Source organism: Pseudorasbora parva, chromosome 9, assembly GCF_024679245.1.
Source record: "Pseudorasbora parva isolate DD20220531a chromosome 9, ASM2467924v1, whole genome shotgun sequence".
NCBI classification, from domain to species: domain Eukaryota; kingdom Metazoa; phylum Chordata; class Actinopteri; order Cypriniformes; family Gobionidae; genus Pseudorasbora; species Pseudorasbora parva.
The window spans coordinates 37290108-37306436 of NC_090180.1; the positions used below are offsets into that span (position 1 = coordinate 37290108).

At 36.0% G+C, this 16329-nt stretch overlaps 1 protein-coding gene across 6 annotated transcripts in view; it reads right to left on the minus strand.

The window, feature by feature from the left end:
- uggt1 (UDP-glucose glycoprotein glucosyltransferase 1) overlaps window positions 1-16109 on the minus strand; it is a 42195-nt gene extending 26086 nt beyond the window's left edge. For 4 of the 6 annotated variants that reach the window (XM_067452472.1, XM_067452468.1, XM_067452471.1 and 1 more), the window contains exons 1-20: window positions 16047-16109; window positions 15090-15228; window positions 14931-15010; window positions 13766-13896; window positions 13570-13682; window positions 12214-12388; window positions 12011-12107; window positions 11842-11920; window positions 11646-11746; window positions 10925-11024; window positions 8821-8881; window positions 7890-7981; window positions 4781-4931; window positions 4575-4694; window positions 4363-4448; window positions 3913-4048; window positions 3069-3200; window positions 2679-2843; window positions 716-836; window positions 106-204 (exon numbers count right to left, since the gene is read on the minus strand). In XM_067452472.1, coding sequence (XP_067308573.1) covers window positions 106-204; window positions 716-836; window positions 2679-2843; window positions 3069-3200; window positions 3913-4048; window positions 4363-4448; window positions 4575-4694; window positions 4781-4931; window positions 7890-7981; window positions 8821-8881; window positions 10925-11024; window positions 11646-11746; window positions 11842-11920; window positions 12011-12107; window positions 12214-12388; window positions 13570-13682; window positions 13766-13896; window positions 14931-15010; window positions 15090-15228; window positions 16047-16107 — 2239 coding nt within the window. In that variant the 5' untranslated portion in view covers window positions 16108-16109. Of the gene's footprint in view, window positions 1-105; window positions 205-715; window positions 837-2678; window positions 2844-3068; window positions 3201-3912; window positions 4049-4362; window positions 4449-4574; window positions 4695-4780; window positions 4932-7889; window positions 7982-8820; window positions 8882-10924; window positions 11025-11645; window positions 11747-11841; window positions 11921-12010; window positions 12108-12213; window positions 12389-13569; window positions 13683-13765; window positions 13897-14930; window positions 15011-15089; window positions 15229-15448; window positions 15486-15909; window positions 15926-16046 lie in introns of those variants that run through there. The other 2 variants (XM_067452470.1, XM_067452469.1) reach the window with 2 other exon arrangements.
- Window positions 16110-16329: the final 220 nt, after the last annotated feature.

The window sequence follows — 16329 nt, forward strand, 5'->3', positions numbered from 1 at the left end:
ATTTCATTAAGGCCCCTTGGAGAAACACTCCATTGTTAATGTTTATAGAGGCCAGATTGGAGGAATAGTGTTTCACATGGAGATCAATAGCAGCAATCACCTCACCTTTCTTTGTCATGTAGTTCATGCTGTTGGCCACCGCTGCGTTCTTGTCTTTGGTGCCCAGAAAGAGGAAACGTGCATATTCGTCGATAAAATGATTGTCTGGAAAAGAAAAGTTTTTGTTTTTGGAAGTCAAGTGATGCCAAACACTCAGGGAGAAATTGAAAATAAGGTTGTACTTTGTTCTCAGTTAGAAGTACATTCACATTCATAATTGAATCCAAACAAAGTCATTTCGAATGCAGCTATTTCTGAACATCGAGTGCTATTTGAGTTCAGAGTGAAATGAGTCTTTTTCTCAGCTTCCTGAAAGACTGCAAATATACCATTCAAAAGCTATTAAAATTCAGTTTCATATTCCTCAAAAACAAAGCAGTTTATGAATATCATTGCCGTAGTCTCATTTGCACGTCTTTGCAAACAAATGGGCTTTCAAGAACAAACAAGACATTTAGCACAGAATTCCCAACAAGGTAGATATTCATTCCCGAGAGCCTGCGAGAGCATACGTGTTGTATATATCTCCACCTAGGTCATTTACAGGAAGAAAAGCTAGCAGCAGAACACTGAGGAAACACAATTTTGTTATGAACACAGTCAGAGAAGTACTCACTGGTGGCGGAGAGGTCTAGATAATTCCTGCTGGTGCTCAGAATTCTGGAATTGATTCGTGGGACCACGTTGGGTTGATTCATGATAAAATCCACCACATCATGGTCACTGTTCAGCTCACCCTGAAAAGATTATGGAAAGCATTTCAAAAGAGGACACTTATAATAAATACATAAATAATACATACACCAATAAACTACTACATATAAATGCAAAAATAAATGCATTAATTGATAAATAAACAGAGCTGAGACTCGAACGCGGGTTTGCCTTGTGCACAGCTATGGCAGACACAGTACTGCCCACAAGGCTATTGCAGCTACATAACAGCTTATTTTTATCAGTTATTTTGTCCTATGCTCGTTATAATTTTTACAGATTTGTGCTCATTCTAAATCAGCACAGTAAATATTAAAGGGTTAGTTCACCCAAAAATGAAATTGATGTCATTAATGACCCCAATGTCGTTCCACACCCGTAAGACCTGCATTCATCATTGGAACACAGTTTAAGATATTTTATATTTTAGTCCCAGAGCACAATGCAGTCAATGCCCACTTTACTGTCCATGTCCAGAAAGCTAAAAACATTATCAAAGTAGTCCGTATGTGACATCAGTGGGTTGATTAGAGTCTCTTGAAGCATCGAAAATACATTTTGGTCCAAGTATACTTGCATACGTTCTCGGACTAAATATAAAATATCTTAAACTGGGTTTCGAAGATGAATGGAGGTCTTACAGGTGTGGAATGGGTGTCATTAATGAGATCAATTGCATTTTTGGGTGACCTAACCCTTTAAGTAGAAGTATAAAAGTATTCAACATTTTTTGTACTTAAGTATTGCAAGTAGTTTATCTAAAAATGTACTACTCAAGTACTGAAAGTAAAAGTACAAGTATTGTATTATGTAGTTATTGAAGAAAGTAGTCAAAAGTTTGAATTTCATATTTCATTACTAAAAAGGTTTATTTTGACTAATAGTCTAATTTTCTACCATATTCAATTGAATAAAATTAACAGCTAGCTAACAACAGCTTGCTTTGCACTTTTTTCTGTTTTCACCTCATTCCAGTCTAAATTTTTCTACACATTGTCATATAAATAACCTGAAAATACTGTAGTTCATTACGATTAAATCTTACTAAAAACAAATAAGCACACTTATATTCTTATTTCAAGAGGTGTTCTGATTAAATGATTTGTTTGTAACACTTTACAATATGGTTTGATTTGGAGTAGTATTAATAAATATCCTGATGTTTCCAAACTTTATATTGGCAGTGAACGGGGCTCATCTTCCCTGCCAGGAGATACTTTTTTGAGTTTGATGGCATATGACAGTTCAAAAAAGTGCATCCATCCATCATAAAGTTACTCCGAACACTACAGATAGATAGATTAGATAGGATAGATAGATAGATAGATAGATAGATAGATAGATAGATAGATAGATAGATAGATAGATAGATAGATAGATAGATAGATAGATAGATAGATAGATAGATAGATAGATAGATAGAACGATAGAACGATAGATAGATAGAACGATAGATAGATAGATAGATAGGTAGATAGATAGATAGAACGATAGAACGATAGAACGATAGAACGATAGAAGGATAGAAGGATAGAAGGATAGAAGGATAGAACGATAGATAGATAGATAGATAGATAGATAGAACGATAGAACGATAGAACGATAGAACGATAGAACGATAGAACGATAGAACGATAGAACGATAGAACGATAGAACGATAGATAGAACGATAGATAGAACGATAGAACGATAGATAGATAGATAGATAGATAGATAGATAGATAGATAGATAGATAGATAGATAGATAGATAGATAGATAGATAGATAGATAGATAGATAGATAGATAGATAGATAGATAGATAGATCAGACAGACAGACAGACAGACAGACAGACTTCCCTAAAATGGTCTCTCCATTCTCACCAGATAGACAGTGCGCTGAAAAAAGCTGGTGGTCTCCAGGATCTTGTGCATGACGACGGTCTCAAGTTCATCAGGGTCTAACTGCTCACGTTGTAAAGGCATTCCATTATACAACACTATGGGCAGCGGGCCAACACCAGTCTGTTCATAATATGCCTTTCCCTCCTGTGGAGATAACATATTACCTCAATAAGGTTTATAGTTACTGGTAGACACAAAGAGTTATTAGCACAGGAACCACCTCTGGCTATAAGTTCCATGCAGAATCTCTACATCTCTACCAAACATGATCACATCTACTTATTCTGTCTCTTTCGGCATGAATATGATATCAGAGATGGGGTGCTGCTAAAATATTCAAAGCACACACTAGAAAAACAAATCCCTCACTTTTCTGTTGTTGTCGTAGGCAGAGTCAGGCCCCAGGATGCTGCTGATCTCTACATAGGGATATCTCTTCTCTAGCACACCCACCACATGCTCCACCTTCAGTTTGCCTCCACTTGGAATTCTGTTCAACATCTGAAAGACAGAAGATAAATCACAAAACATCCCCTGTTGGACAGACATTACGGCTCTCTTCAATAAAATCTAAATGTTCACATCTTTTAGATTTTTGAGGCTAACCTATATGCTAGTGTGCTCCTAAGCAAAGATACAATTCACTTGTAGCTGATATACATTTAAAATGTATAGTCTTTCTCATTTGGAAAAACAGACCCGAAATTCTGATAACTGCACTCACTAATTCAGTCCAATCAAATACAATCTAGAATGAAATCGTCCCTCCCCCCAAAATACCACCTACTTCTGACTAGCAATTTCTCAAAATCACTAACTGGAACTGTTATAGGATTATGTTGTTTCTTAAATGGTCTGATTGAGACAAGTTTTGACGGATCCCTAAAATATTTTCTTTAATATTTTCTTCATATATTTAAAATAAGTTTTCTTTATAATGTGACAGGTGGTCCAATACATTTGTTAAGCACTGCATATATTAAATACACATATGTATGTCTGGACTTTGACTTGGCCAACTGTGACTATAGGGCTTACATACACTGGTGAATTTACCATAACAGAAACATAAAAAGCAGCTGTGGCACAAACTTGGTGGTAGTGGTCTAATAGATTTGTTAAACACTGTATAAATACACACAAATACACACACACATAAACAATGGAAAACTCTTATCTGTTTACCATTAAATTGTTGTTGATGTTGACTTACAGATATAACGGCGTCAAAGGCCATTTGGCTGTCCACGTCATCAGCGATGTAGTTGAAAGCTCGAAGTAGAGCCACACCAGCATCCTGCATCCCATCGACATCATCAGAATCATTCACCACAAACACCACTCCAATCCTGCAGACAGAAAGAGAAATTACCAGAGAACTCCACTGACAGGTTACAGAGTTGACCAACCACTTCAAGTCTGCAATAAGAGTTTATTTACAATAAAAAAAGGCTTTTATGCCTTTATTATATATTAAGAGACAGAAAATTGTTAAACAAAGGGGCGAGAATGACATCTGAAAATGATGAGGGAATTCCTGAGGGAATTCCATGGCTCCTATGTCAGCATGTGCATTACCACTGTGCCATAGATCTGACATTATTACAAGAACATGATTGATGTTTCAGTTGTGAATTAATCTTCGGCCTATTTTCAGACTGACCTGAGTGGAATGTTGTTGCTGTAAAACATCTCAGCCACGCTGACCAGCTCAGCCGTGTTCTCGTGGGTCGGATCCAGAATCAACACCTGTCAGAACAAGCACATGCTGTAAAATGATTTGCAGAATTCATGTGGAACTTACATTGTGAATTATTAATGTCTGAAGAAAACTGTGACACAAAGCAGTGTTTACACAGCACCTGCGATACTCACCAGATTATGGAAATTCTTCCGGATCTGTCGAATGACTCCAGGAAAGGTGGGCCGCAGTAGCTCCTGCACATTAGACGGCCAGGATGCATACCTGCCATCTGTCTCAAGGTTATTAATCCACTGGAGAAAGAGAGAACGTGGGGTTAACTCTACTATCTCTAAAAACAGGTTAACAAAAAAAAAACAAAAAAAACCACGTGGCTCACGTTAACAGCAGGGCTGCGGATGTCCACGGCATAGTCAGAGTCTGAGGGCTGGACGTTGAGTTTGAGGATGTCGTGGATGTAGGGTGTGTCAATGAGCAGACTACGTAGACCCTCCATGACCCTTGCCTCATTTCTCAATACATCAAAAATGCTACAAAAACACATGATAAACATCAACAAACAGATCTCACTTTGTGGTAGGTAAAAAAAAGGAGAAATGAATCCTTTAATTTAGTAAGGATGTATTAAATGGATCAAAAGTGACAAACATTCATAGTAAAAACATTTATGTTATTAAAAAACAAATCCAAAAGAAAAAGAAAAAAAAAAGAAACACGGGTTCCACAAAAATATTAAACAACATAATGGTTTTTAACACTGATAATAATGCTTTAGCAGTATATCAGCATGTTGTAATTATTTCTGAAGAATCATGTGACACTGAACACTGGAGTAATGCTGAAAATTCCACTTTGCCATCACAGAAATATATTGTATTTTAAAATATATTCAAATAGGACACAGCTATTTTTAATTGTAATAGTATTTCATAATACTGCATTTTTGATCAAATAAATGCTTCAGTGGTGAGCATAAAACAAAATCGTACAGATAACTTTTGAGCCTTAATGCATATGATATTATAGTCAAACATTAAAGGCACAACATAAGTAAAATGTTGGTATTAAAATACCCAACAACCACTAAAACAATGTTATATATTTTGTTGATTTATATACTTACATTAGCTCAAATGTTTTCAATAATTTTTAAATCAGAGAAATCAGAAAAATAAGCCACTTTAACCAGTACACAGTCCATGTCCGTACATCACCTTTGACATCATCAGTGTTGGGCAAGTTACTGAAAATTATTTACAGTTACTTCTTTTAAAAGTAATTAGTTACTAGGGAAAGTAACGTTTATGTCTGCTTTTTAAATGTAAATATGAAAAGTACTGAACAGTCAAACACATTAACATAATTTTAGACCTATTTATTATCATTAACAGGGCAACAGGACTTCAAATTAAGCAGTAGTGTGGTGTTTAGTGTCCACCAGCAGACGCAGTGGAGCTGGGAGAGTTACGGCCTTTTTACTCCTGGTCACTTCATTCGTTTTCTCTGACCATATATCTATCCGATTGTCAAAAGACCAGAAGTATCTGGTTGTTTAAACCACATATGTAAATTTTACTCCTGGCAAATTGTTAAAAAAATAAACGTGTGTGAGCATGTTACCTATATATATTGTAGTCAGATATGACGTGCTACTGCAACGTCGCCGCAAGTGAGTTAAGCAAGCCAACACAACAACCAAAAGGAAACCTGAAAGTAAGTCTTAGATGCTCAAAAACACAGTCTGATGGGCTGATGGTAAGATGCAGCTCGAATCTTTTGCTTTATGTCGTTGATGTGAACTCATTTATGTTAATTTTGCGGAGAGGTATAAGGTAAGACAACTGGCATTGTTTATTTTTATTTGTTTAGATTGTGTAGCGGGTTTTGTTTGCGAGCTATAAGTTATCAGTCTAACCTCAATTTATCAAAAATGTCTTTTTACTGTGGTGATGATAGACTAAACATTTAAAATAAATGTGTGATGCTCTAAGTGTTTAACTTTTTTTTTAATATATATATATTTTTATTATAGGCAAGTGTTGATTAGAGAGGCTAAAGCACTGGGATAACTCACAGTTGCCTGCTTGGTTGTCACGTAAAAAAATATAATAATAATAATAATAATTTAACAAACAAACAAAAAAATGTAAAACATTTTTCTAAATTAAATGAATAAAGAAATTAAACGAAATATAACTACTTTGACATTAAAAATGAACTGAACTATTTTAATGCCCCCAACATTTGCATATGTCCAAACATGTTCATTGTCAGGCAGAACTGCAGCCGAATCATCAGGAAAACAAGCGTCACGCGAGGATAGGGAAAACGGCAGCTCTCCAAATGTCATGTTCCAGGCTGTGCAGGGGGCGTGCAGACTTTTCATACCCTTCCCATAAATAAAAAATGTCAACAGTTTATTATGTTTATTATAATCGGATACCGCAACAATTCATGCTTGCGGTTGCCAGATTTAGTTATTTAAATCCCCCAATCAGAGCTTTTCTGTGAAAAGAACAAGTATACTATCTGGTGTTTTACCTAAACATGTTTAATCTAGCAACCATATGCACGCAAGCCCTTTCTCGCGCACGGATGATCTGAAAACACCAATAAACAAGTAGGCTGCATTTTTTCAATCTCCATTTGAGATGTTCTGCTTAAAGTGTCATTCAGTCAGTGTGTGTTCTGTCAGGACGTTCAGGACTCACGAGCCGCTTCGCTGAACAACTGAAGGGCAGTGTACTTTGAGCTGCTGAAATAAGCCAATCAGAGCAGAGCTCAACATTAATATTAATGACGCTTCCAAATAAGGCGAAAACAGAGCATTACATCCTAAAGACAATTTCTAAGGTTGTAAATGGACTTGTAAAACTGTATCTGGAAAAATTTTGCCCTTAAATAAGCCACATACCCTATGTAGATATCAGAGAACAATTTAACATATTGTTTCAACTCATTCTAGGGCACCTTTAAATCTAATTTTCTTGATTTACTGCAAGTACCATGTTTTGCCATGCCTAATATTGATCTAGCTTACTGCAGTGTGCAACAAGTGTCTCATAGTCACCATAGAGGGAACGCACAGAGTAGCATTATAACAACTTTCAACTGTATGTAATATGATAAAACAGCACTGCGTTACCCTATATATGCATGAACAGAAACAGAAATGCATGTCTGCTCCATATTATAAAATAATATAATAATATATTGTGTGTTTATAATAATATAATTAATTGTATATATATATATATATATATATATATATATATATATATATATATATATATATATATATATATATATATAAATACTTCAGTTACATTTCCAAATACGTTATCAATAGATTTGTTAAATAAATAAATGTGTATTTTAAAAATGTATCTATATAATAATAATATAATAATAATAATAAATAATTAGATAAAATAATAAAAAATAAAATAAAATAAAATAAAATAAAATAAAATAAAATAGCTGCTTACCTGAAAATATCCTGCACATCCAGGTCAATATGGAGTCCATTGATGAACAGAGCTGAGTCTCCTGGCTGGAGACCCAATGTTCCCTTAAAATACTAGAGAGACATGAGAACATGGGACATTAGGTATGACAAACTCATAATTGGCTTTAATATAACTTCCCAAGCCCTGTGGGTTGCTATTCCCTGGATGAAACATACGTTTCTGTCACTTCATAGAGCAGAACAGAAGTTGAAAGTGATGCTCAATATGATCTATAATTCAAACAGACTCTTTTGAGCCTCAGGCCATTTCCACTCTATATATTCATGCTTTTATCCGTGGCACTCATGTTTGTTATTCACTAAAGGCACATGCATTAGGATGAGGGAGCTCGTTAGAGAAACTTAAAGAGCCTCTATTCGTCATGTTTCCCAGCATGCAATTACAGTGAGGAATGAGGAGCAGGTCCGTTACACGTCCTCATTACGAGAGGCAAGAAACAGCTTTAATCACAGAAAGGAAATGACCGAAAAACAATGAACGAAGCCACGTATAAACCGCATTTGCCGCAAGTACTTCATTCATTTCCTTTTCGCCGACAAAACAAAAGCATTTACACACGTTCCGATACAGGAACGGGAAGAAAACAAGCAGAGAGGTGTAGAGGAATGAGTCTCCATTCCATTACCTCCATACAACCAAAAGACTTTGTAGCTGACGTCCTTTCATTTTAAACACCGGTTTTAATATATGGGAAGAGAGAATCATCGTAAAGACTTTTCTTGGTGAATTATGAGGGAAAAACAAAGACTTGACTCGGCTGCTTCTTTGAATCCATTATCTCAGCAGTGCAGACGAAAAAAAAATATTGAATGAAAATACCTGCTGACACCACCACTTTGACAAAAGGACTCAAAGAAAATGGGGGGGGGGGTACAATGGTGGCCCTCACCTTTTGATTTTCCTCAATCTCCTTACGGATCTCAGAATGAACCACTGTTTTTGTTAAGGACCTGAAAGAGGAGAGAGAAATGGGAGCCGTTATACTGAAAATGATTAATTAGTTCATCATGGTGATTCATTATAATCAAACTTTGAAAGCACGCCTTGCATAATCTGCATAAAAATTTCTGTGCTGACTGTTTTAATCAATGCTGTTTAACTAGATACAGATGAGATCCCTTTCACTGACGTCATGCAAGTCTGCATTCAGAGTGCTTTGAATAAAAATAAAAAATAAAAACTATTTCTTTAGAGTCAATGAGTCAGAGCTGCAGTTAATTGCTTTGGGCGAAACATAACTGCATATTATACTCCAGGATGTCAAGGATCACTTAAACAAAATTGCATTTTAGTGTGGGCGGCACATTTAAAATACATTAAAAAAAAACATCTGTGGCTGTGCTGTCTGGGCCAAATAAAGCATATTATTTTCATCATAACTGCTGACGGGGTCTTTTTTTCTCCTTAAAGTGTTAATTAAACCTTGGAAGGCAGTTAAGTCTCTTTTCCTTTCAAAATTTCCAGCTCAGAGTAAACTTTCTGATGACTTGAGCGGTCTGCTGCCAGAATTTATGAACTGAATACACTTACAAATACACAGCTAATGGGGAATTAAAGAATAAACATGAAAAGTGGCTTTTAAAGTGAAATATAAACTTCATGCCACACATAAACATGTTATGTCACACCTGGTTAGTTTACTGATTTTGCTGAAAGTGAAATGCTGTGCGATAACACCTTAATGTTAAAGGTGCGTTCACGCCATGTCGTAATTACGACTCGTAAAAATGCTCATGACCTCTTAGAATTGATAAATGGCGATTTACAACAAACTGCGGATTTTCTGAGAGTTCCGACTTGTACAACATGACCACTATAACACCTGACCGCTGCTAATTCATATTGGTGTTGATAGTGTTGCTCATGGTTTTGGCATAGAAACACAATTCAGAGTGCATGTCACTTGTTGTAATCTCGTAAGCACAGTAATTATGACATGGAGTGAACGCAGCAAAAATATACCGCTAAGTGGAGTAGATTATGGACCAATCTTACACTACATTGCCAAAAGTTGTGACGCCTGCCTTTACATGCACATTCAATTTTATAACATCCCATTGTTAATCCATAGGATTTATTATGGAGTGTTTCATGCACTGATGTGCTGTAATGTAGGAACAGGAAGGGGCCAATCCTCAAATTGTTCCCACAAAATTGGGAGCATGAAATTATCCAAAATGTCTTGGTATGCTGAAGAATACGTTCCAGTGAAAGGAACAGTTAAGGGGCAAAGCCCAACCCCTGAAAAACACCCCACACTATAATCCACCCTCCACCAAACTTTACACCTGGTACAATGCAGTCAGGGAAGTACCGTCCTCCTGACAATTGTCAAAGACTCGTTCATCGGATTGCCAGACGGAGAAGTGTGATTTGTCAATTAAGAGAACAAGTTCGGTTAGTTTGGTTCATTTGGTCTGGATCAAAAAACAAAAACAAAACATATAGTCCTGGTCCGCTTAGCATTCACACTGGTATTTTTAACAGTGAACCTAAAGTTACTGAACCAAAGGCATAGGAAGACGGTCACAACAAAAAAGACGAGGAAGAGAACTCATTATTGTGCACTATTCACTATGAGAAGCCGTTCTGTGCGCACATGTTTGTGTGTGTGTCTGTGTGTGTTTTAGCTTGAGTGGTTTAAATTACATTAAAATGTCCCAATACTTTTGGCAATATAGTGTTAATAGTGTATTTCAAAACCAAATTTCAAATTGAGGAAGCAAACAAAAACCGAGAGGAAAGGAAACAGTATTTTTGTAGATTAGATTAGATAAGGGATGGATGGATGGATGGATGGATGGATGGATGGATGGATGGATGGATGGATGGATGGATGGATGGATGGATGGATGGATGGATGGATGGATGGATGGATGGATGGATGGATGGATGGATGAGATGGATGAGATGGATGAGATGGATGAGATGGATGAGATGGATGGATGAGATGGATGAGATGGATGAGATGGATGGATGAGATGGATGTTTACCTGGCTTTGGTAGGGAAGTTCTGGCTCAGATCCCTCATGACATTGAGAGCGTCCACAGAGGGAGCTGCCAGGATACGGGCAGCAGTCTGAAAGCTGAGATCTTGAGGAGGAGGATGAAAAGCAAATGTTATTCAAACTTTCATTTCTGCTCTTGAAATATTCAAGATCTCATTTTAAATAGCCCTGACCTGTATTACAGTTTGTCAATTTCTCAAATTCTACATAAAATGAATTTAATGTGCCAAAGCACTTTTACAGTACTGTTGGGAATATTGCGTTCAACTCTGTGTGTGTGTGTTGGCTCAGAGGTTTTGCTAAATGTGACTAGTCTCTGATGAGTTTACCTTGATAGAGCAGTAATGAGCTCTGGAATAGAGGGAGTTGTGTTTGACAACTGCACAAGGCCAGCAGAACCCCAGCTAATTAACAATGCGGAAATGACCCGTTAGTATACTGTCAGAATGACTATTGAGCTACCCGAGTGCTCCTTTAGTCAGAGGTAATATAATAATTGTGTTTGAAAGGCCTTGATGTAGTGGCATTATTACTTATAAGTATGCCAAGTATGCATTTATGCAATAGCTATAGAGGCTCTGCTACCTTAAAAACACAGTAAGACTGCTCAAGGCCCCCACTCTAATACAAACACTTGTATCCAACAAGCAGGCATTAAATGAAAAAGGCATAGATGGCAGCAGTTCCATCAGTTCAGGAAACCCACCCTGCATCTGCCAAACTTTAAGTGGAGCCATCTCATTGGTGCTCTCAACCAAATGCTTCCGGAGCTCCTTCAGCTGTTCCTTAAGTTCAGGATAAATGGTCCTGACAAATACAACAATATGTGCCATCAAGATATATAGATAGTTATGTAATCTCAAACATGAATTAGCATTTTAGTCAACGAAACGTTCATTTACTTGAGTTTGCCAAACAGAAAGCCTTGGACTTCATCCACAGGATCGTTTTCGCCTATTACGGTGGCATTTGCATCAGCTCCTAATTAAAAATAAATAAATGAGGAAAATAGCTGTCTTTAAATTCTATAAATATTCTTTCAAAACCACAATATAAAGACTGCTTTCATACCCTGAACTTGTGTGTCATCTTTGGCTTTGTACTCTTGGTTTTTGATGGCCAGTTCCACTCCAAATCCAGAGAGATGCACTTTACTCTTGCTGGGGTTCTGCATGGGTGACAGAGTATGTGAAAGATGAAAAGACAACATTCATTGCGTTGGGATTTCACCTACCAGTATTTATTTTTAATGTATTAGGAGTTTTGATTCTTACAGAGAGAAAGTGCCGTAAAACATAAGTGATCAGGCCCTTGTTGGCTTTGGCCAACATCAACTGATGGAATCTGGAGAATTCTCTGGTGCCTATCTCAGCATAAAGAATCACAACCGGTGCATCAGGATTAGCTGAGGGGAATTTGTGATCACCTTTGAACAAGTATGGCTTTGGCCTAAAAAAAAAAGAGGACGTGTTATACATCGATACTGTAAAAGGTTCAATGTAATTTATTTGTTTAAGGGAAAGAGTGTGTTTGAAAATGAGACAAAACTATTTATAAAAGTAGAAATGAGCACAAAACCAGTCATAAGTCGCACAGGTATATTTGTGTCATAAGCCAACAATACATTGTATGGGTCAAAATTAGAGATTTTGCATTTATGCTAAAAAATCATTATGAAATTATGTAAAGATCATGTTCCATGAAGATATTTTGTACATTTCCTACTGTAAGTAAATAATTATATATATATATATATATATATATATATATATATATATATATATATATATTATTAGAAGTAAAATGCCAAAATAACCAAATGTTGTCCTATCCTAACAAACCATACATAAATGGAAAGCTTTATTTATTCAGCTTTCAAATGTATAAAATGGTCCAGGGTCACAAATATTAATTGTACATAGTCTCTCAATTAATGAGGACATGAAAAACATACACAATAGCTGAATGGAATTTAGCATGTCCAGCATTTATAATCTCATTTGCTAGCATCTATACATATAAATATGGCTTTAACTTATTTTATGTTTATTAACTATAATTTTAATCTAATCTAATGCATCTATTATGTGCCATTGTTTTGCAGTAGAGGCCTAATGGCTAGAGTGTCAGACTGGTAACCCGATAGTTGTGGGTTCGAATCTCAATACTGACAAAAAATGACTGAGGTTTGCAAGGCACCTAAACCCCAATCACTCCCTGAGCAAAATGGCTGGCCACTGCTCCGCATGTGTGTGTGTTTACAGTTTGCAGTGTGTGTGTGTGTGTGTGTGTGTGTTCACTACTTACTACTCCTAATGCGTGTGCACTAACTTGAATAGGTTAAATGCAGAAGACAAATTCAGAGTATGGGTTACCATAGTTGGCCTTCACATGTCCCTTTCACTTTTAAAATGTAATTACTAAAATCTGAAAGTGCATTATTTACATCATGTCCTAATTAACAACATTTTGAAGCATCGCAAAGATATTGTCCATTTAAAAATGGATTTTTAAAATTCAAATTTTCCAAGTCGCTCCACCAGACTAACAAAGATTTTGCTGGAAATGTGTGAATTCATTTAATATTTTTTCAGTCCTTTTTACTTGGAGCAGGTCTTGCTGTTACTCACCGTTCTAAGGCATTATCTAGCATGACTTTAAGTCTCTCTGTATCGCAAGATGTCTGTCCATGTACATTGAAGAACGCTTTACAGCCAGATGGAGGAGGCTCATTAGATGCGATCTACATGGACAAACAGCACATGTGAGAAAATAACCGGTTTTCTTTTAGTTTACATTAAACAGCAGTGGAGAGGCACCACTCACCTGCTGGAAGGAATGGATGGTGGATGAGTAGGCCCTTAAAGATAAGGCGAATTTCAGCAGGTTAAGCTGCACTGGGCTCAGCAGCGCACTGGCTCTTTTCAGGATCAGATCGTAGTAAGCCAGATCCGTGTCTGAAATATAGACAACAGTCCTGTAATCTAATTGGCCGGCTGCATTTCAAGAGCAACCACACAAAAATAAGTGGTTCAAATGGAACTATTTTAATCAACTGTAAGACATTAAAATGAAAATTATGACATAAAAACTCACCCTCATCTCAATCTAAACCCATAAGACTTAATGTTTAATGAAATCTGAAAGATTTCTGTTCCTCCATTGAAAGCATATTGACACAAATCTCTGAAGGTTCAAAATGTTCATGATGAGATCAAGTCTTCGGAAAAGACATGATCCCTATTTATGCTTGATACATACTTGCTTTATACATCAAGGAAATAGAGCTAAGATTCTGTTTACGATATTTGAGTGCTCTATATATGTTTACTAAACAATATGAGAATAAAAGCATAAATTACATCTGTTCATCAAATAAAGCAATAGCAGAAAACTTTTCTTTTATGCCAAAAATCATTACGATGTTATGTAAAGATCATGTTTCATGAAGATATTTTGTAAATTTCCTACTGTAAATATATATATATTTTAAATGTATTAGTAATATGCATTGCTAAGGACTTTTATTTGGGCAACTTTAAAGGCTTAATATATATATATATATATATATATATATATATATATATATATATATATATATATATTTCCCTCCAGCTTTTCAAAAAGTCGTATCTCGGCCAAATCCTGGAACTTTTACCATTATTATTTATTTTTCTTTATTTCCTTACGTAATTTAATAATACTTTTCAAAATCGAATTCCTTTAAATAAAACAATAAGACCAAAACCCCCAATGCCAGAATTTTCATTTTTGGGTGAACTAACCCTTAGACTTTTGGTATAGCAAACAACTGCATAAAAAAGTATGCAATATTTTAATGTATGATATTCAAAACAGCAGCACACTTGCACATGCTTAAATGCCAAATATGAGATCTCAAAGGCTTTATAACAAATAGCAAAACAGGCTTGAAAATCCTTTTCATGTCTAAGAAGTAAAGGGAATAGATGAGATTCAGATCAAACATTACCATCATGATCATTCTCAATATTTTGATTAGCTTCTACAAATTCCCAGAACTTGTCCTGACTCTCTTCAGCAAGGAACTCACTGTAAAAAATAATGTCATTAGTAAACTGTAGCATTAAACTGCATAGCATATTAAAAATATTGTTATGATCAAGCTAACCTGGCCTCCAGCAGGAGTGGTGTAGAGGGCCATTTAGCGGTCAGTGTTGTTGTAACAGCTTTTGAGTCCCCATTTACAGAACTGACTGAGCCCAGAGCCAGCAGTGCAGCACACATCATCCACATCTTCCCACAAAAGCCTGCGTTTCAAAAAAATAATAATAATAATTTCAAAGAGGACACCGATTAGTATCTGCTTGAAGAGAGGTCTAACACAGGTAATAGCACGCTAATAATGCTCCAGAAGCTGTAGTTCTAATGTGTCCTCTTTTTAAAAGAAAAAAAGAAAGTGAAACTGTTTCTTTTAACTACATTGCAATAATTACATCAAACTGACACACGATGAACTAAAAGACTTACAAACTATCACCATAAAACGCATATTCAAGCATAGCATTCATAGATTTCTACTTTGTTTTGTATTTCACTTCATTTGACAGCGTGATCTGACTCTCAGCCAATCAGAGGACTCAGCGTGGACATTAAGATTAGCGACATCCAATCAGCGTTCTCATCGAGCAGGAGTTCCGGGTTCTCATTAACTTCCTGCATTAAACAATTTTTTTCAAATCATATTTTACAGGGATTATTTTTTTAATATATCGTCCACCTAACACCCAGTCCAAATGAAAGCACACAAACAACTGGTATCATATGACGTATATAACCACAATGCGAACTAATGTTAATGTATTTTACAGAATACGTGAATGAGGTTCGATTTAATTGAAACACCATAAGAAAATAATACAAGAAATTAACCTAACAAGAAAAATCCAGCGTTTAAATGAGCTTTGCTTTGTAACGCACTCCCAGTATACCTGTGCAAGCATTACTAATGACATACATTAGCTTCGATCCAGTCGCAAAATGCATGGTGTGATGTATTCATACACACTATTATTGCAATTAATGAAATGCGACAGAATTCTGCTGAGGTTAAAGTGAACATTCATACCAGCACCGGCTTCTAAATCAGCTTCGTGAGTTGCCATGTTTGGACGGTGTAAGTGGTCCATTCTACGACGCATGTGTGTGTCCTGCTCTCTGTGCCTTTACAGAAAAATAGCTTTAAGCAAATGCAAAATCGCAAATTATATTATAAATGTCACATTAACAACTGTAGTAATAAAATATAATATAATATTGGTAAACAAATATCATTAATTTGATTAAGGAGAACAACATACTCCAATATTTTATGCTGGCTATACGCTAGACAGCTTATTTGTCATAGGCGC